The 22,350-nt window shown below is 36.3% G+C and overlaps 1 protein-coding gene across 2 annotated transcripts in view; it reads right to left on the bottom strand.

The window, feature by feature from the left end:
• Nucleotides 1–22,350, bottom strand: part of DCC (DCC netrin 1 receptor) — a 1,085,392-nt gene that overhangs the window by 91,616 nt on the left and 971,426 nt on the right. Inside the window, exons 19-21 of one of the 2 annotated variants that reach the window (XM_041739305.1) lie at nt 16,774–16,881; nt 10,352–10,546; nt 5,211–5,243 (exon numbers count right to left, since the gene is read on the bottom strand). In XM_041739305.1, coding sequence (XP_041595239.1) covers nt 5,211–5,243; nt 10,352–10,546; nt 16,774–16,881 — 336 coding nt within the window. The remainder of the gene's footprint in view (nt 1–5,210; nt 5,244–10,351; nt 10,547–16,773; nt 16,882–22,350) is intronic. The other variant, XM_041739306.1, reaches the window with a different exon arrangement.

Genomic DNA, 22,350 nt, shown 5'->3' with positions numbered 1-22,350 from the left:
CAAAGTCTGGATTACATTAACTAAATTCCAAGCTTGACTAGACTGCCTTGAAAACCCTATTTCCTTGAAATTGGAAGTAATTAATGTTCTGTTTATTCATGAGATTAAACCCGCTGAGGTGTAGAATGGCAGGTGTAGTGTTAAGTACTTTGCCTGAATACCCTACTGAGGAAAGACAAAGAACTTTAAAGTAGGTGAAGTATGGTGATGCCATCTAGGTTTTTCTTTCTTGATAACAAAGTAGTGACCAATTAGCTCACCGCATCCCCAGCAGTTATATAGTGGTTAAGGGCAGAGACTCTCAAATTAGTTCACCTGGGTCTGTATCTTGGCTTAATCTCTTATATCCTGTGAATGTTTGGGCACATTTGAGCATCTTTGTGTCTCATTTGCTACATCAGGAAGGGTGTGATGAAGATACAATAGCACACGTACAGTGCACGGAATAACTGACGCATCTCAGGAATGCTAAACACGTGAATGCTGCACTATGTGAAGATGCTGTGCCTGGGCTTTTTTTCAAATCCTAACACCCATCTTAAGGTTTGATCATCTGAAATTTAGAAAAAAAAAAAAAAGGGTATGTTGGGCTTAAATCCTCATTTTACAGGTGAGGATGCTGAGAGACGTCAATCACAGGCCCAAAGTCCCACAGAAGGTCACAGTGGCAAGGCAGCATAGAATCTGGGGTATTGGATCCCATGCCACCACTCTTGGGGTCTACACGGAGTGGAAAGACAGAGCATTATCAGCCCTTACCATGACTTAGAAGTGACTAATTCTTCCTCCCTCGTGGGAGGGCAGTTCTCAGCAGGCCACCTGCATCTAGAGCTAGAAACTGGAAATATCCACCTCCTTTGTAGCCTTGGTGGTTGGTTTATTGTTTATTTATTTATTTATTTATTTATTTATTTATTTATTTATTTCTCTATTTAAAAGATGTATTTATTCATGAGAGACACACAGAGAGAGAGGTAGAGACACAGGCAGAGGGAGAAGCAGGCTCCATGCAGGGAGCCCGACATGGGACTGGATCCTGGGACTGGATCATGCCTTGGGCCAAAGGCAGGCACTAACCTGCTGAGCCACCCAAGGATCCCCTCCTTGATGTTTCAGATCACCCCTCTGCCAGCTATGGAGAGTGAAAGACACTTGAGAGTGCTTGAGGCAAGCATTTCCTTCCTGATTCATCTCAGCGATGACACTGACCATCTCATAAAGGTTCCTGCCCTCCTTAGGGTACCATGACATGGCCCCAGCACCTACTCCGATGCCTCAGTGGGCAGACATAGAAACACATAGGACCTTGTGTGTGGTCATTTGTGCTCATGCGAAGGATTACTACTTTTTACACGAGGACACCTCAAAATGGAGAACAACATTTGGGGGTTAAACAGAAGGATGTAAAACAATCCTTTAAGATTAGAAGGTTGATCTGACCATCGCTTCTGAAAATTGGTCACATCCTATAGTCCCAGCTATCCTCCACTGCAGCCCCAAACAGGGGTTTTTATCAATGCTTCCATGAGACACTCTAAAAGGCTTGATGGGAAGAGACTTGAGAGAGCTGGCTCTCCCTCTGCCACGTGAGGAGGACGCAGCAAGAAGACACCTGTCTGCAAGCCAGGCGAAACACCCTCAGCAGAAGCCATCTCTGCTGGACCTTGGTCTGGGCCTTCCAGCCTCTAGAACTGTGATGAATCGATTTCTGTTGTTTAATCCACCCAATCTGTGGCATTTGGTATCAGCAGCCCGAGCTGACTAAGACACTGGAAGTAGCACCGTCCCTCTGTTTCCCGACAGAAATGACTATCAGGATCACAGACTTAGTGCTCTGACTTCCCGCTAACAAGATGACCCCGGAGTGAAAGCTGCTCTTTGGGCTATTCCCAGAGCTGAGGGAGGGAAAGCTGATACTGGGAATATCCCCATACACAGACTTCAGATACAGCAACCTTATAAATATTTGTTGAACATGAGCGTGTGGTTGTGTATGCATGCATAGACATGCCCACACACATGTACCTCTGTGCTTAAGAACTGGGTTCGAATCATGGCCTTGCTGCTTACTAGCTGCATGTCTACAGACAAGTCACCGAAACTCTCTAAGCTTCAGCTTCCTATTGCTGGCATAGGACCAATTATATCTCACAGTTATAGCAGCGAGGGTTAAAATGAGAATTCTGTGAACGGTGACAGTGCTAGGGCTTCACAAGAGTTCATTTTACCACCACACACATCCACATGCATGCAAACAAATCGACAGGGTTCTTACCAAAATATTAAAAAGAAAAAAGAAAAAAAAAAAAAAAACACACCATTTCTATGCCCTCTGCACTCACTTCACATAGCCCATACAATCTCCCTGTCCTAGCTGACCTTCCTAAAAATTAAACTCTGTGGTTAATCTCTAAAATCTCATGATTACCTTCAAACTTATTGGCCACTTGTGCCCGGAAGAGACTAGAGAAAAAAATTAGGATGTGTCACAAGAGATAAGGGGCTGCAAAAAAGGGAACTACAGGATAGGCTGAGATTTGAGAGATAAGGAAATGCTAGATCTAATCAATTTATAATTATACAAAGGGGAAAAAAAGAGTTCAATGTAAATTTTCTATCATTTTCAAACTACTACTGCTATGATTCGGAAGAAAATATTTGCCTCAAATCACCGCTGATTCAAATATAACTGACTTTTTGTTTCCACATTTACGTACTTCATAGTTTCTTGTACTTCCAAGAAGAAGTAATTGTGACAAAAGTCTGCAAAGATACTTCTTTAAAATAATCAAAACTTTTCCTACTGTCTTGCATGTAAATTAAATTTGACCTCTTGTTTTTCTATTTAGGATTCATCTTTGCAAGGTTCACTCTGACCCAAGGTGTTGAATTTTCTCTCAACAGAAATTCAGCTCCTGTCATAGACGTAACAGTGGGATCAATTCACCATGGGAAGGGGCAAATAGGTCTAACAGTGGGCACAGTAAAACATATTCAAATGATTTGCTTTGTGCTAAGAGCGGAAACATGCAGAACAGCTTCTTCCTCTTGTTTTCATCAATCTTAGAAGGATCTTCTGGGTTATTTTTCTTCTACATGGTCATCAATGCAGAAGACTGATTTTGTTTACAACGAGCTTTTGATGGCCAGTAAATTTTATATGCTTTCTTTGTAAGAATTTAAAGATCTTATTTATAACCACTAAATTATCTACTGTCAGTTCCTCTCAATTTTACAAGTGATTTGAGTTTGATGTGAAATTTAGAACTTATCAGTTTGAACAACTGTATACCACCTGTGATTGAATGGTCACCAAGAAGTATAATATGTGACAGAAACTTTCAAGTGGTATTGGATGAAGAAAAAGAACAATTGCCCAAATTGTATTAAGAGACTCAACCACTGGTGATAATTCTTGGAAATTCCTTTTTTCCCCGATAACAGATCTGATTTCACTATTGATATGAAAATCAGAAAAATCCATGGAGACTGTGTGATCAGAGACATTGGGCAATAATTTCTTTTCTTTTCTTTTATAAAAGGACCAATTTACAAAATATATTTTTGGTAACTTAAAATATAGCTGAAATAACAGGAAAATCCATTTATTCAGAAACTTGGTCATATCATCGTCCAAGTGGCTAATAATGTAACATTTCATCTGGTTCGCTGACTTTAAATATTTTGGGGGGTATATTTTCTCTCTCTTTATATATTTGTCTAAATATAATTTCAAACATTAGGAATTATCTGTCTGTGGAAGTTCCAAATTCATTTAAGTTAAGAAGGCTATGGGTGGTTTTTGTAATTCTTTTGTATACGAAATAATAAAGCCACTTCTGCTAGTTAATTATTCCAGCTTTGGATCTGGGCAGCACTAATATTTAATATACCTAAGTGAATATAACTAATTGATCAGAATTCATCATTAACAGTTTACAAATATTACCATTTAGTAGATAATTGATCTCCCAAAAATATTTTAAGTGGAAGTAAGCAGGAAGCAATTTTAGGTGATCAATGGAAACGTTAACTTTGGGTGGACATTTCTGTGTATTGTTCATTTTTATTACTTCCATGTGTGAAATCCTGGCCGTGTTCTCTGAAGCAGAGGCATGATGTAAGGACCCACAGATAAATCAGAACATAGAATCATTAAATAAAATACTACTCATGTATTCAACTCAGGTAGACATGAGTAGTGAACCTTCATATCCAAGTGCTTAATATTCGAAAGTTAAAAAAAGTATTCTTGTTGAAAAAATGTTTTCCTCCAATCTTACAAGATGGTCCCTTCTGAGACATGTGGCCTGCAAGCAGGTTCTGCTGACCGTAGATTGTCCAAAGCAGGAGACAAACTACACAAACTGTAGACTCCAAGCCAACAAATACTGACATTACCAACTACAACAAGTTGTAAATACTGCCCAGCTCCCCCTTCTTTAAGGAATATAACATGATGAAGAAATATAGCTCATAAGCTATTATTTTTCTCCTGTGGAATTCTATTAATTACCTTTAGTGTAAAAATAATTTATCAGTCTGCAAATCATGGTAATAGCAAATTCTTATCTACCCGTGAATTGATGGATAACTCTTATTTATTCACTTTCCTTTGCCTATTTCTCTACATGAATCAGCTTTTAGCAAAGGAATGGAGGGAGAATAAAATACTGAGTCAAACCGGCATTTGATTCATGGAATGAAAGCTTTCTGACTTCAAAATGAACAATAGCAATGCCTTAAAAAAGTTGTCCTAACTTTGTTTTTATTTATTAAAAGAAGCTCACTGTAGATAAAAAGCACACTTGATTTATGGTTTTTCTCTGTAGAGCTACAGAACTTTAATCCACAGCTCATGAAAGGGTGTAAGAGCAGCTTGAAAATTATGCTGAGCTTAATTATACTTAATGTGAATTATTCAGAAGTGCAGACAGAGACTAAAAATTTATTTCATACAAAGAAGCTTGACATTTTAATTGGTCCTTCAGAATAGAGACAAAACAATTTCCTCTCAAGAAAATTTACATCTTCCCCAACAGACCTGCAGCTTCAGCCAAACAGAACTTCATTAACAAGATTAATTATCACGCCAGTGTCTGCTTCATCAGGTGTATGGCCCAGGTGAGAAAAGGAATACAAAATAATGACTGACATTTCTAACAGAATTGATTCAAGGAGAGAAAAGATGACAGATTGAGCCACCATACCTTGGTCATTAGCCATTTTGTCAGGGTGTTCTACTGTGGGGGAGAAAGAAATATTATTAGACATTGACACTTCCGACAAGGAAGCTGACACTTCAAATCGACAGTTTTGTTAGCAAGTTTTCATATCAAGGCCAAAGCCCTGTTGAAATAAAATTGATAAGGAACCAAGGTTGATGTGATTATTTCTATCAAATAGTAGTCAGAGGAGAAAAATTGAAAGTAATTTTTGCTATGCATGTTCTTAAAAATATGTTATTTGTTTCATTCCTCTACACATCAACTCGAAACGATCATCATGTAAATTTAATTAAAAATACAATACATAAAAACTGCATGTGATTACCAAGTGATTATCATCCATATATTTTAAATAAGCTAAAGAAGCTATTTTCCTGTCTTCATTTCTTTTGCAACAAGGGAACTTAACTAATTCTCACATGGATAGGGTAAAATAATGGAATATCACAAGTATGTTTTAATCTAGTTTGATAGATATTTAGACCTTGTGAAGAGAATTCTTACCTGTTCACAACTTCAGGTACATTATGAAAAATGTTCTTGAAAATGACCTTTTTTTAATTAAAAAAACATCTGTAGATTTTTTTTTAAAGCGGCTTCTTTCCTATTAACCAAATGCAACCGTATAGGAGGTAAATCCACAGTATCACTGCTTTTACGGAAATTGTGATACGACATTTTGACCAATGTAGATTTTTATCAGTCTCCATCAATTAGAGTTATTTCCCCTGTTCTTGAGTTTCTTTGAGCGTCAAGTCTTCTGGGTTTATGGAACTCAACTACACTAAAGCTTGACATTTATGTTATCACACTTGCTGTTTGCTTCTTTACATGTCTCAGTTAAACTCACAGAGAAAAATGTGATAGCATTCCCATGGGCAGCAAACTATAAGCACCCTAGTTCTCTCATTATGGGTGGTGGTCTCACAGCAAATCCATCATCACAGTTTGGAAAATAAGGCAAAGGTCTTAGAAGTGGTGGTCCTTCTTTTACTAATTGTTGGTACACATATCATTGCCCAAAATAATATAGAGAATGGATATACTCAAAAAATGTTGCCGTTAATAAAGGCCCCTTTCAGATCAACAGGGTTTATGAATGTCACCTTACAGAAGGACAAATTCTAAACTTAGTTACAAGTTTCTATCACTTACAATTTCTTTCATTTAAAAATAAGATGTAAACATACTCTATGAAAAAGGATAGATCAAGAAAGGTCATCTTAATAAGTAGTAGACTTTGAATTCTGGATGACTCTTTGGAAAATAGTATTCACACAAGAGTGCTTATTATATTAAGATTCTACTAGCTTTAAATAAACTTTATAAATGCCATTGTAGTGTAAGATTGAACAAACTTTTTTAAAATTCATCAGACCTTCCAACCTAATCTTTCCTAATCTAATCATCAAACTTATTATCATAGTTTTTCTCCCATTTCCCGGTAAAGACTAACAACTCCTGAAGATACACTTTATTTCAGTACTAGGGGATTATTGAAGAAAGGTGCTTTTGACAAGCAACTGCATTATCTGTGGTTTATATATAGGGATAAGGTTTTCACTGAGACCCTAATACAGTTTTTGAGAAAGAAGTTTATGTTGTAGAAAGTGCCATATCAGGTCTCTGGTAAGAATGAGGAGGGATTTATCAGGATCATATGTATCCATGCAACCAGGGTAAAAGTTTGGCAGCCAGAATAGGACATACTTGAGAAACTACCCTAATCAGCATTTCATATTTAGGGTAGATATGTTTGGAATGACACCTAAAAATAGAAGGAAGAAAAGAAGGAAGAAGAAGAAGAAGAAGAAGAAGAAGAAGAAGAAGAAGAAGAAGAAGAAGAAGAAGAAGAAGAAGAAAAGAAAAGAAGAAGAAGAAGAAGAAGAAGAAGAAGAAGAAGAAGAAGAAGAAGAAGAAGAAGAAGAAGAAGAAGAAGAAGAAGAAGAAGAAGGAGGAGGAGGAGGAGGAGGAGGAGGAGGAGGAGGAGGACAGAAGGAGGAAGAGGAAGGAGGAGAAGAAGAAAAAGAAAACTAGTCTCATCTCATTTTCATTTTTATTTCTCCCTTTATCATTAATCATACACATATATTATCTACAGTCTAAGAAAATTTTTCTCAAGTGACAAATAAATACATGTTATGGCAACAATGTCATCCTCATTCTTCTGGATTTGTTTACTGTTGGTAATCTGGACTGGATATAACTTGAGAAAATTTGAATAACTCAAGGAAGGTTATCAACTAAAGAGTATTTTCCAACAGGGTTAAAATATATTGTAATGCTACTTTTTATTAAAGTCAAATAATGGCTTGAAACAGTCATAATTTGTGTCTTGACTTTTTATTTGTTCCTGTCATTTGTCAAGAAAATCAGGTATTTTGTCAAAAACAATGTGAAAAGTAAAACTCTTCTGTATTTTGGTATGGAGCTTTCAGTTCTATATCCTTGGAAGGGGAAGATGCGCATTTCAAAATGATGATTAAAGATACCCAGAGAACAGACCATACTCAAATGTTCTTTCATTGCTGAAGAATGTGTGTTTTTTTGTGTGTGAAGGAGGTGACTCCATCCTGCCACAGAAGTCCACTTTGGTCTATTTCAGCAAAAGCATCCTTTCTTCCTATTACTTGACAGGCCAACATGGAGAAGCTCAGTGTACAACAACTCATGTGATAGGCAGAGATTGACATGCCTCTTGTACATCTTCCAAGGGTTTCACACTGTATGGGTATCCTAATGGGGAATATTTGAGGAAGGGAAGTGTGTTTTTGCAGAGTCCTGTGTGGTCAGAGACTCAAGTTCAAGATTCTTTTAATTAACATTCCAAAGAAACAGTCAGATGTACTTCATACATGCATGCACACGAGGGTATTGTAATCTGACCCCTTTTTAAATATAAATGTCCTTTTCATTAACCAGTGATTATGGACTGAGTTTCCTATACCTCTCTTGCTGGTGGCTAAAATCAAAGACAAAACTCTAGTCTCTAGGAGTAAATGCTACTGTCTTTGCAAAGACTGCATATGAAAGAATGAAGCTTGTAGACACCTGCCTGGGGCAGTATTTGCAATGAAACACTTTCTTGTTACCCAGTAGACTACGGAAAGCTTTCTCAGCTTCAGGATAACATGTGAGCCTTTCTTGCCATCAAACAAAGTTACATTCTGATGAACAGAGGCCTTATGTTTTGAAGCAGCTTTGGAAACTGGAAATTTTCAATCAGAGAGCAGTTGCATCAAGTGATGTCTTTAGCGTAGATTTGGTTCACTGTGGCTTCAAATCTCTTAAGTCATTTGCCTCAGAATATCTGTCATTGTAACGTGGAGGATGCATGTATGTACAATGTCAGTGGTTGATGAGGATGGGCAAGATCTACATCTTTAAATAATTGAGAATGCTATCAAGACATCTGAAACTTAGTTTGCCATATGAGCAAGATTTGTTTTAAAATCTAATTGACTATTAATTGAGCATGACATACTGAGGATAGACAATATTAAGCATTCAAATCAGGATATTAGAAGTAATGCTTGTGGACTATTACAGCATAACAGATTCCTAAATTTGTTCTCAGTTCTGAACATCATTTCAGAGATGAGTTTAGGGCATCTAAGGTAAGTAGTACTAAATGAGATCTGGAGTTCATGAAATAATCTACAGGATGGTTATCAGGGTGGGCCTGTAAATCCTGTGATATAACTCATCACTCATTCTGCTGCTTAATACATGTGGATGCCTTAAGACATCTTAAAAATCCTCCCTGAGATCTCTAGTTGGCACACAGTGTGAGCATGAAATTAATTTGGCACTTGTCTATAGATAAAGATGAAGAATTTGTGAAACACTATCTAGTTACATTTCATGCTCCCACAAAATGAATAACCAGTTTCCTTTCGATCGCTCATTTGGAGTGAAACCTGATTTAGACATAAAGTCCTGGAAACCCAGATAGATGAGGATTAGCTCATTTCCTCCTACTTCCTTCCCCAACTTCTACTCTGTCACTAAGAACTCTCATGAAGAATTAGGCTGAATGCTTGTTTGTGTGTTCTTGGCAAACTTTCAGATTAGCTATTACCAAGTCCAGCTTTGAAAGGCTAGCTCCGTCACCAGAATTCAAAAGTCCACTATTTATTAGGGTACCTTTCCTAGGGGAATTGGATGACTACCCAATTATTCTAAGACTCTTAGTATATCAAACACCTGGGTGAAAATGTCAACCATCCTCATGTTTCTAATTTTTCAGCTGTTTGCTATCAGATATATAGATAGACATAATGTCACAGATTTAAATTAAGAGCCAAGTCTCCTTCTTTAGAACAACATACATCGTGCCTAAATATACAACTTTAAATACCAGCTATGAAACATTCTATTTTGTCAATTGCTAAATAACAGAGGCTCTTGAAACCATTTGTCCTCCAGAAAGATAATACTCTTCTAAAATAGTAAGGACTAACATGAAGATTATTTTGATGTAGTCACTTCCCCGGGCCTTAGCATTTTTCTGTATGAACATATGAACTATGCTTGAATTGAATAGCTATTTTTACTCTTGCAAGCATGAGGAGGTTACTTCTAGTAATCAAACTGTAAGATTTTTTTTTTCCTTGTTGCTACCCTAGGTCCTTAAAATAAACACATTCATTTTGTTTGAGATTCTCTGTCTTGCCATATCAAATTTTCTTTTTATATATAAGGACAATAGTTCCTCAAAGAAAACATTTAAAGTTGGCAGTAGTATGGCATTCACATAATTCAATGCTTCTTAATTTTTATTTCCTTACATAAATGACTTAAAAAGTTTCATTATATTTTGAATAGAATCAATATACGTGAAATCAATATAAAATTCCAAACGGATTGTAAATGGAAAAAAAAAAAAGTTGTTAAGTATGCCTGCCTGTGTCGAAGGCAGAAAATGTGATAACACAATAGATCTTCCTTTGACATGCTAGCTTTCAGCATGAAAAAGTACATTTTAATTTATTTTGAATGTCCATTGTAGTCACCTTGCCAACAGAGACGGCAAAGACAGTTCCTAATGCAGACTCCATAAGTATTTTACAACAATCCCACAGGAAAAGAAAGGCACTGCTGTACAAGGAAATGATTCAAACCTTTCAGAGTCCTGAAGAGGATCGGATCAGAGAGAGGTCCCACTCCTTTTGAATTTCGTGCTTGAATTCGAAAGTAGTACATCGTGTCAAGGTTGAGATCCATGATTTGATGAGTAAGTCGATCACCACTGATCGTTTCCATAACCCAGTCATCAATTGGTATGTTCTTATCCAAGGTATAAAACAAGATGTAAGCTGCAGAAATAGATGAAAGCGACTGTGTTCAGTGTACTGACTGCATATTATAGCTCTGTTTCTAAACACTCATGTTTTCCAAATATAATTTGCAAAGATTATTGTACATTCACAATCTATAAACTATAATATTCAGTTAAGCAAGTAATGGTTTTTTTTTTTTTATATTGCAAGGATTAGACAAATCATGGCCTCGGTGTACAGAATCTGAAAATGGAATAGACCACTCAAAATAAAAATATCAGCCATGTTTAAAAATCCAAGGTATCTGCTGCCTATAAATCCTGTGCATGGATTCCTGACTGACAAAAGTACTGAGATAACAAATGTATGTCGTTTTCAGCTGCTGAACTTGTGGTGATACTGCTACACTGCAATAGATACCATAATAAGCTAATGGTGACCTTGGCAATCTGCACCCCAGGTGATTTCTGTGTTCAAGCAAGGTCAGGAATCACTGCTTTAGTTGATATATGGAATTCGTATATTTTTGGTACTCGTTCAGATGATGATGCTGAGCTCTGAATGCCTTATGATGCAGAGAGCTCAGTAAAAGATAAAAGGCCATGGTAAAGAATTCTGAAAAACTTACAAAGATTGTATGATTCCTTCCCTGGTCAATATTAAAATCAGAATACTATAATTCAAAAGGGATTGTGAAATATCACTGGGCAAAGGAGTTTTTTCTGACTCATTTGTAACTCAGCCCCCATGATTAATATCAAAAAAATCTTCTAATATATTTTTAGTCAGAGTAGTCTCCATTCTTGTTCCCAAGGAACCACATCTACTGAAAAGAAGACCCTGGGACTGGTAATATATATATTGACTTTTATTATGTGCATGCCTTATCTCTTCAAAAGGACAAAAGGATTTCTTTAGTTCAGGAGCCATATCTTATATTACCTTGTATTCGTCAGAGAAACCAATAAAATTGTGTTCACATAATAGGTATTGAAACTCACTTATTGAATTAAATCCTCTAGCCAGTAAGCACATATACTCTACATTCATGACATTTAATACAATTGTAGCGTTAACATGGGCTGTTGTAAGTGCCCAATGATACTGAAAGTTTGGAGAATTGTGTTCTCATCCCAGGTCAGCTACATTTCTTCTTGATTTTGTTCGTTTGTCAAACAGGAATTAAATATTTGCTTTCTTTGTGTCTTATATTTTTTTTATTTGTGAAAAATGATCAATTAAGCATTTAAAAATGACAGTTCTGGCATCAAATAAGTATGAATGAAAGTGCAAGCATTAGGTTCCCACAATTCCAAACTGTATTTGAAGTGATTTCCTGATATTTATGGGAAGTATCTTGTGTGTGTGTGTGTGTGTGTGTGTGTAAATTTGAGAACCGAGATACAGAATAGAAACATACCACTACATCATTTAAAACTTTAAAAATAGGTCCTAGAGAAAGCATACAATTTCATCTGGATATATGAGGTTGGTGTGTTTGGTGAATACTACTGTTACTGATGTCTTACTGTATAGATTTCCAGAACCACATAGGTTAGAACTGACTAGTTTCTCAGAACCTTTGTGTACCTATATGTTAATTTCTCTGCATCCAAATTTTTGTCTTACTTTTTTAGACTTCATTTTTGTCTCTTACTCACCATAACTAGCCAAATAATAACTATATCCTGTCATAGGTGATAAGACCTCGGATTATCACCTCAAGTGGACACTCCCACATTAGAATTACATTTGTCTAAATACGTATAAAATGTAACATCATATATATGTCATTTTGACTACTTCTACAAGGAGGTAGTTGTAATTCTAAAAGGCAAGAGTCAAAGTGTTCAGTTCCACCTGTCTTCTCTTTTTCCATACTTCTCACAGATCACTGATTCCCTTCCACGGTTCAGCTGCTAAGTACCAGAAAGACCAAGATGATGCCTACCAGCAAGGATCTCAACCCAGTGAGAACTCCTCTTTCAAACATTGATTCTGATGATCATGTCTATAGATAAATACATAACAAAGGACCCATTTCTTCCTTCTTTGTGGAAAAAAAATTATTGAAAAATAATAGGCTATGGATTCAGGAAGACCTGACCTCAACTTATAGTTTTACTTTTCCTGGCTTTGTAACCTTGAGCAACTTGCTTGATCTATATATGTCTCCATTTTCATCTGAAAATAAGTTGCAGTGAGATAATGTATGTTAAGAATTTAATATATGTGGGTATTCCTATTATATATTATCTTCTATATAGTGACTACTTAGTAAATGCTTCTTTCTTTTCTTTTTTCTTTTCTTTTCTCTTCTTTTCTTTTCTTTTCTTTTTTCTTTTCTTTCTTTTCTTTCCTTCTTTCTTTTTTTCTTTTCTTTTCTTTTTCCTTCCTTCCTTCCTTCCTTCCTTCCTTCCTTCCTTCCTTCCTTCCTTCTTTCTTCTTTCTTAATATTATTAAAGCTTAGGGAAGTATATTTGGAAGAGCTGGAACTTTGATTTCAATCAAACAATAGATTTAATAGCAATTCAATGGTTATTCTACTCAATAAATATTTATTAATTACCAGCTAAGTGTCAAGAATATTGATACTAAAGAGAAAGCATTGAACTAAATCTTATATATGTTCTTATAGAATTTTCAACCCTGTATTATGATTTTATTTAGATTTTTCTCTCCTGATTATATGGGAAGAGGTCAGAAAGGGAGAAGTCAAGATGGCTAAATTTCCAACTTTTGCAACTGGGTAAACATGAAAAATCTTTATATGATAGGAGTAGGAATATTTAGACACATATGATTGCAGTGAGTGCCCAGTTGGGTCCACAATCCTGGATGGTCTTACAACTAGTACAAAATACAATAGTACTTTTTTTGACTGGTATGGTGGGGGATAGATAGACCAAAAAAAACAAAACAAAACAAAACAAAAAAACCCACAAACAAACAAACAAACAAACACAGAACAAAAAAAAAAAAAAGGAGGAAGAAAGGAGATAGAGAGGTTGGGGAATAGAAGGAGGTGCCTTCTATTGGAAAGTGGAAATGTACAATATGCAGGATATGTATCTAGAATTCCTTGGATGGAGATATAGATTTCAGAGACATAAATTTGTGTTCACTGAAGCCCTGGCTATACTATACACACTTTTTCAGAGAAAGTAACAAATAGACTAAAAAGATCTACTTAAGGAACAGGTCAAAGAACTGTCTGCCAACAAGACCGACAAGTTGTAGCCTGAAATTGGGAAGAAAAATGGGTAGGTGATCTTAAAAGATCAAGAAAGAAGAGAATTTAAAGAAAGAGGAACTGGACTAGAGTATCACACAACACAAAAAAAAGATAACATAATCTTATCCATTGGATAGTATTGATAAGGAAACAATCTCTGACGATCTAACTCTCTCTTCTAACTGTGTTGGTCTCTCATCATAAATAATGTAGGATGCTGCATTTATTTAGATCAATATTTCAAAACCCTAGCTGTACATTAAAATCACTTGGGAACTTTTAAAATATAGCATTCTCAATTATTCCTCAGATAAATTAAAGCATAAATCAGTTAAGAATCACAATTTGGACTAGTTGAATATTAATAAGCTAAAGCAAAACATAGTATAAGAGTGAAGAGTCTGAACATGAATTACAAATCCTAGCTCTGTTACTTCTTGATTATTTGACTTTGGGATTTACTCTAGAAGAGACCCTTGTCTCTTCATTTCAACGTGGAATAACAGGAGGATATGATCATCTATAAGATGATCTACTAAAGTACTTAGCAGGATGCCAAGCATATAATAAATGCTTAATTCATTTTGAACTATTCTCTCTTAAAAATGTCAGTCCAAATTCCTAAACTGCCAGTTTATAATCAAGGAATTTAGGCACTGGCATTATTTAGATCTCCTTCTTTGTCCTCTTTTTTGTTTAATCTTTTTGAAGCATCTATATTTACAAATTGATGATCTGGTTCTATGCAGAGTACATCAGTAAAGTCTCACCCTTGAATGGATTTCAAATGGGGATAACAATCATTAATTTGTTTTAGTTCTCACTGGACATCAGAGAATTTTCTCAGTACTTTATTTTTGCATTACACAAAAGAGGTTCTATTACTATCCTTATCTTATAGATGAGAAAGTGAACTTAAGAAGGTTAACTTATGCAGGCATCTCCCTCCAAGAAGCTTGGGTTCTTAGCCATCCTGCTTTACTGCTATATACATGCAGGGACTTGGTTAAACAAACAAATATAAAGGTAGGATATGAGCACATTCTCCCATACAGACACACACATGCTTTGACACACTGGAAAGGGGCTCCCATTTCCTTTGTGCTTCAATGAGAAACCGAGTGTAGTAAATCTGGGCCTTCTGCTACCTGGTATTTTGAATATTTTATCATCCTGTTTTCTGGAAGTAATTTGATTGAAGAATCAAAATATATATGGAAGAGAAGCTGTCTTAAGGATTCTTACTGTTTGCTCCCTGTTGACTTGAGTTCAAAATATCTCAATCTGATAACAACAATTTGGTTTTAATTAATGAACTAGGCTTTTATAGGTAAAAAGCATTGCCTCCCATAGTTTTACTTTACCATTGTGAGAGAATGGATACTGAATATATAACTCTAAATAAAAGATGTGGAGAAAGTTTCTTCTACATGTACTGCGATTTTGAAACACAGAATTTTATTGCTTAGATTAATCTGCATTTCTTAATATGGGGGCAGACTTCCATTTCTTCTCCTCAATAAGCAAAACTAAGCTTCTTCCAGAGTTGAAAATACATTCTATTGTTTACATTGACTATTTGATGAGATTTATTTAAATAAGAGCAGAGAATATGAGTAGTATATGGCTTATTTTATCCTCTATCAAAAAATATATTTTTTTTCCACCAGAACTTGTTTTTATTTAGACAACTTCTATTCTGTTTTTTCTTAAACTTATTATCTATTGATTTAACATACGCTTATAAATAACTGTTTATAACATAATAAAAAAGTCATCATGTAAACAAATCAAACTCTACAAAAGTACCGAACTAGAACCAATGAAAATAAATCATAACATTGAAGGGAAAAGGAAAAAAGGAAATTAGAATGAGCCAGCCTCAGTTTTAAAAAGGCTGGCAGAGTGACAACTAAGCATATACAATTTGGGGGAGATTTAATATCCCTCTTCTTTTTCCATATTTGTCAGCTCAAATGAAATTTCTGTTTCGTATTGCACTAAGAGCAATTTCCTAGGGAAAACAAGTCTTCAGCTTAAATTTAAATCACATTTGGAATTTTCACATTATCTTTTCATTTTGGAAAATTCAGAAAGTAACTCATACAAAGTAAGCGTGCCATCTGAACTGTAATTTCCATGCTTATCTCTGTTATCACAGAATGACTGAATTACTTTGTTAATTTATAATAATGCTATCCACTTCTTGTATGCAAAAAAAAAAAAAAAAAGAAAGAAAAAGGAGTTACTCTTACATGTGCCTAACCCAATGGTTCAAGTTAATTAGACTATAATGTGCACATTTTTAGTTATACAATATTTTTCATAATAATTATATGCTATGGAGACATCTATTAAAAGCCTAAAGTGATCATTTAAATGCAAAATCCCTGATAGAATTCCATTATATTTTTCATACTAAATTAACATTACAGGCTTCTAATGGATGCTTTAATTAGGCATTGATGTTATCAGCAATATTTGGCAAAATAAAATCTGTCACTGTGAAATATTCATTAAGTTCAATTTCTGTCAGTCAATATTAAGTATTTTACGAACCTCATGATTTCAGTAAGAAGCTAAGAGTTAAGTGAGAGACTGAAAACCCCCAGACAAACCTCCTTTGTATGTGCCATTCAAAAATACACAGCCATTAGGTGTCTTTTGTATTTTATAATTGCCAAACAACTGGCTTTTTTTTTTTTTTTTAGTCATTTATGCTTGGAGGCATTCCATTAGAAGACTGTCCTAGTGCTCCACAAGATGAAAAACAAAAGGTCTAAACTAATTGAAATATACATTGTTCACAGAAAGCAACTCAAAAGAAATCTGTACGTGTGCTCATTTGCAAGGCGCCATTAGAAGAGATTCCATGGTCAGTAGGGGCAAGAAGAGGCAACCAGAAAGGATTGGGAAGTCCACTGAGATGCTGGGACAGAAAGCTAATACACAGAGGCATGAGCAGTACTCACAGTAAGCAATCACAGGCCAAGCAGAGCAATGCTGGAAGTAAAGCAAAGACACTTACCAGTAATTTTCCCATTGGCTTCCAAAGGAGGCTGCCAACTTACAATGACAGCGCGAGGCTTCCCTTCTCGAGTAATGACTGTCAAATCCTTGGGAGCAGAGGTCGGGGCTGTGAGATGAAACAGAGACAAGGCCTTGTCATTGGATGTGAAAGAAAACAGACATTTATGGGACTTCTAATCATGATGTTGACACTCAGAATCCATCATGCAGTATATCATGCTGATCTTACCATTTACAATTTATTTCAAGTATTTTAATCAAATAAGCAAACAAACAAATATATAGAAGTGAATGTTTTTTCCATAGAGGTTAAATGACTTTCAAAGGTGTAAATATAGAGAGGAGAACAGAATATGTATGAGTTCAGAGGAGAAAAGTATAATGGATATTTCCAAGTGAGCACCTCACTAAACATGTAAGAATCATTATATAGGAACAAAGGGAGATACACATACTTAGATTGATGGCTATATGTCTCCAAGAGACACAGTTCTGTTACAACCTTAGGTTTTAAAAAAAATATGCCACCTAATTCTGTATTTTCTCAAAAGCAAGAAGAAGAATAAAAAGAAGGAGGAGGAGGTAGAAGGGGGATGAGGAGGAGAAGGAGAAGAAGAGAATGAATTTAAATATAAGTCAAAACATCGTACTTAGGTAAACATACCAGGCATCCTTAGTTAGAAGATAAAGAAATATTTGAAAACAGAGGACGTATGGAATCTACGAAGGTTGTAGTATTGGCCTGGCATGGATTGAGAAGGGTTGTAGAGCTACTCTTCCCATTTGCTATGGAAGGGAAAGAGAATTTATCACCCCAAAATATGCCTCTTTGGCATAAGGGCTATTTTAGGCTGATTTTTTTTTTAAATAGTAGACATAGAAAAAGATCTGAAAACTTACTAGATGTTACCTTTTTATGAGAGGAATTTGTATTTACAATAGTGTTTCCCTCTCTGTATCAGGAAGAGGAGGATGATAAAATCTCTAGAAATTCTTATTAGGAAGAAGGCAGGAACTAAAATCTGCATAATAACAGCCCCCTTGTTTATTATGACTTGCCTGAAATCACATAACTGGCTCCCCAAACCCCAACACATTCTTTTGGTTTTAGTTGGAGATTGTATTTAAGGTGATGACTTGGGTCATTCAGGGAGTTACTCAGTTTTCCTGGGTATTCTCCATGTAAACGGGAGCTATACATGTTATTAGATTCCTGTTTGTTTTTCTGCTATTAATCTATCTTGTATTACAGAGAGGTCTCAGCCCAGGACCTAGAAGAATAAAGGGAAAATTATTTTTCCTCCTACTTTGTGCTCAACAAAATTTTATTTTATTTATTTTTATTTTTATATTTTTTAAAGATCGTATTTATTTATTCATGAGAGACACAGAGAGAGAGAGAGGCAGAGACACAGGCAGAGGGAGAAGCAGACTTCCTGCAAGGAGCCCGATGCAGGACTCAATCCCGGGACCTCGGGGTCATGCCCTGAGCCGAAGGCAGATGCTCAACCGCTGAACCACCCAGGCGTCCCACAACAAAATTTTAAATATATTTTAAAGATGGCAGTAAACTGTCTAAGTCAGTCCAGTATCTTCCAGGCTTCTATATCTGCTTTCTCACTGTCTATGCTTTGGGATGCAGTGAGTTTTCCACCTAGGCAATGCATAGTGCTCCAAGTCCGTTACTAACAGTCTCTTTTAATTATCCTTAGTTTGATTCGACATGGGAAATTTCGGAACATAATCTAAGTTCCTTAAAAGGTTCTGGAGGAATTCCCAGATCTCTGTATAAGAATGCTTGTACCTACAAGATAGGTACAACTTGGTCTGAATTCTGAACTCTTCACTCTTACATTCTCTTTGGTTCTTCTGTTGGCCCTGTCATGCAAAATCTGAGCCACCCTATTTCCATTTCTCTACCTGAATATATTTCAAATGCAGGGGACACCAAATATTTCCATCTATCATAATATTTTATTTCCATTGCTCTGATTCTCAAAGCCACTAGTATTCCAGGCTAACCAAAGCTGCACCTAATCATAATACGCTGATCAAGGTACACAATATATTTAAACTGAGAAAAAAAAAGAAGAAAGTAGAAGGAGGGGAGTACATAGGTCTAGTGTAGTTGAACCCCAAGTAAAGAAACTTCGTAAGTATATGGTTTAATGAAACAAGAACAAGGACACTCTTGCAGGGCAAGATTTGTTATAACAAACAATCAAGGAGGCAATACTATCTAAAGAAGGGTTATTCTTACAAAGAGTTCATTCAAGATATTTTCTAAGCCATAGATAGGAAGGTAATATGTGGTCACAAATTGACTTAGATTATTATATCAAGCATAATAAGAGTTTTCCAATTATGGAAGTAATTAACAGATCTTTCTAACTATTCAGAATAATCTGTTTTTTTTCTAACTAGGTTAAATTTCAAAGCGATGCTTATTTAGAAAACAGTCAAATGGTGATGATTAGATTGCTTCACTGAATCTGTTCTGGTACTCAAAAAAGATAAAATGCTTCAACTTCACCTATCAAAATAATACACTGAAGAGGTATATTTTTTTCAAAAAAAAAAAAAACAATCTAAGAACTGATCTATTTTAAATTTTTTTTAAAATTTTATTTATGATAGTCACGGAGGGAGAGAGAGAGAGGCAGAGACATAGGCAGAGGGAGAAGCAGGCTCCATGCACCGGGAGCCCGACGTGGGATTCGATCCCGGGTCTCCAAGATCGCGCCCTGGGCCAAAGGCAGGCGCTAAACCGCTGCGCCACCCAGGGATCCCCAAACTGATCTATTTTAGGTGTTGTGCAAGTTTCTCTTTTTCCTCAAGCCCTGTGAATGTTGGTGAATAGAGACTCTGGTCTTGGAATCCATAGCTCAAAAGTTTCAGATTGTTGTATGAAGTGCACAGGCAGAGGGAGAAGCCCTCTGGACAGGAATGTGGCCCTAATAACCTCAGCGGTGCCTACTGAGTCTAGCAGAAGTCTCTGGTCTGTTCCTCTCCAATCACTTGGGTTCTGCCTAGAGACAACCTTTCAGAAATTCCTCACTGATGACCAATCTTCTTTGGATTAAATGTAAATAAACAAATAATAAGTGGGGCACCTGGGTGGCCTCTAACTCTTGGTTTTGGCTCAGATTGTGATCTTGGAGTTGTGGGATGGAGCACAACTTGGGCTCCCTGCTCAGCGGGAAGTCTGTTGGACCTTCTCTCTCCCTCTCCTGCCGCCCCTCCACCTGCTCTCTCTCTCTCTCCCTCTGCAAATAAATAAATAAATAAATAAATAAATAAATAAATAAATAAATACTTGGGATGCCCGGGTGGCCCAGTCAGTTAAGTGTCTGCCTCCAGCTCAGGTCATGATCTCAGGGTCCTGGGATGGAGCCCCACGTTGGGCTCCCTGCTCAGTGGAGAGTCAGCTCCCTCTCCCTTATCCCTGCCCTACCACTCCTGCTCTCTCTCTTGTTCACTCTCTTTCTCTTTCAAATAAATAAATAAAATCTTTAAAAACTGTAAATATGTAAAAAAAACAATAAATATCAGGCCCTGGTATGTACTGCACTTCCTTTTACTGCCTCAATTCCCCTGGTTGTCCCATGAATACTGTGTTCCACTCACTCTGAACCAGCCATAAATGTCTCTAGAAGACATCTTTCTGATACTTGCTTGTGTACTTTTGTACATGTTATTCTTTTCCTTTGAAGACCCTGGATTGGGTACCTCATGACTCACCTAGGCCATTGCTCAATTATTATTTCTTTTGTGAAACCTCTCTTTATTTCTCCAGACAGAATTTATCCTTGGATCAATGTTCGGATTCCAACTTGCCCCAAACTCTGTGGTTTTATTTCTTATGTTACCTCAGGTTTTTGTTTTTTTCCTGTATTATTTCATGATTGTAAATGTCCTTCCAGTTATTTCTATTTTACTTAACTAGAATAAAATTAAGGGTTTATCACATGGACAGAATGGAATGCTTTATTTCAAGGATTTGCCCATCGCAAGCAATTTCAGCACAAGTGCATAACTATGCAGTCCCATATAGTCTTTATGTTACTGCAGAATTAGAAGCAAACCTAGAACTATTTCATTCACTTCATTTCCTTCTCACAGTTATAAAGTCTGCAGACACTTGTGAATTACTTTTTGCTTCTCATCATCACCCAGGGATCTCATCCTCATGCTATTTACACTTTTGTCCAGATCATTATCTGTTTTGACAATCACCTTCCCACTAACCACTTTCTAGCAGTTAATATCTTTTTGTCAGCAATGGGTCTCACCGTTGGTGTCCCTACCAGGCTAGGCAGTTGATGAGAAATGAATAGGATATATTTATCAAGCCAGATGTTAGGGTCCATTTGATGTTTATGAATGGGAAAAATGAATGAATTCGCTTGCTGTAAGAGGAAATTACTACTCTCTTTCGTTCAGGGAAGACCTGATGTTTCATTGGTTTCTGTTTAACTCCTTTCATCTTTTTTTTTTTTTAAAGATTTTATTTTTTCATGAGAGACACAGAGAGAGAGAAAGGCAGAGACCCAGGCAGAGGGAGAAGCAGGCTCCCTGCAGGGAGTCCGACATGGGATTCGATCCTAAGTCTCCAGGATCATGCCCTGGGCCGAAGGTGACCCTAAACCCGCTGAGCCACCCGGGCTGCCCTCATCTTTTTTTTAAGTAAGGGAGAGCAGGGCCCTTATTCTCCCCATAGGACATAACCCACTCAGCATGTCTTATTCTTCCTAAGAAGCTGTGAACATTGGCATCCAGAGTAGAATTCTAGGGGTAAGAGTTAATATACATAAATGTGTAAAATAGAAGAAGATGAAGAAAAGAAAGGAGAATGTTGGAATTAAATCGGACAAACTAGAAAACTTCTTATAGAAAGACGTATCCCCCAAATTTAAAAAAATATTAACAGTGAACCCTCTGAATTAAGGTAGTAGCTTGGAATAAAAGAACTGCAATGCTACGGGACAAATCCTAATGGAAAAAGAAATTCGACTTACCCAGAGAGTCTTATTGGTATATATATTTTTAAATTTGGAAATGTGTGGTATAGTTTACCCCGAAAGAGAATACCATGAAACCAGTCAAACAGCATGCTAAACCCTGTATTCTTCAGATGTTGGATTTCCACGAACTATAAAAGCCAAGTGCACTGCATGTCTGTTAAGGTTATAAATTCAACATTTACGATCCATAGTAAATGTGACTGGTAAAATTTACAGTGAATTGCATTTTCCTGTGATTTGAACTATTTCAAATTGCATGAGGGTTTTTCCATATCATTGTCTTATTTCTAAGGAGTGAACATAACCACCCAGAAACTTCTTCCCATACCCAGCCGAGGTTATTTACGGTAAACATCAATGCGATTATGGTTGTAAAGCATTGTATCTAATTTATTTCCAAAAAAGTAAATACTCACCATGACCGCTAATCAAAGATTCAAATGTTTTGGACAGAGTTCAGTGCATGGATTTCTGCCTTTATTTAAAGGGGTCAAAGAAAAGATTTATATTCAGATTTCTGGAGTTAATGCCCAGATTAAAACTAGATTACT

The sequence above is a fragment of the Vulpes lagopus genome, chromosome 24, assembly GCF_018345385.1.
Source record: "Vulpes lagopus strain Blue_001 chromosome 24, ASM1834538v1, whole genome shotgun sequence".
In the NCBI taxonomy this organism is placed as follows: domain Eukaryota; kingdom Metazoa; phylum Chordata; class Mammalia; order Carnivora; family Canidae; genus Vulpes; species Vulpes lagopus.
Note: the sequence above shows the minus strand (reverse complement) of the source record. Positions and strands in the feature narration are given on the sequence as shown.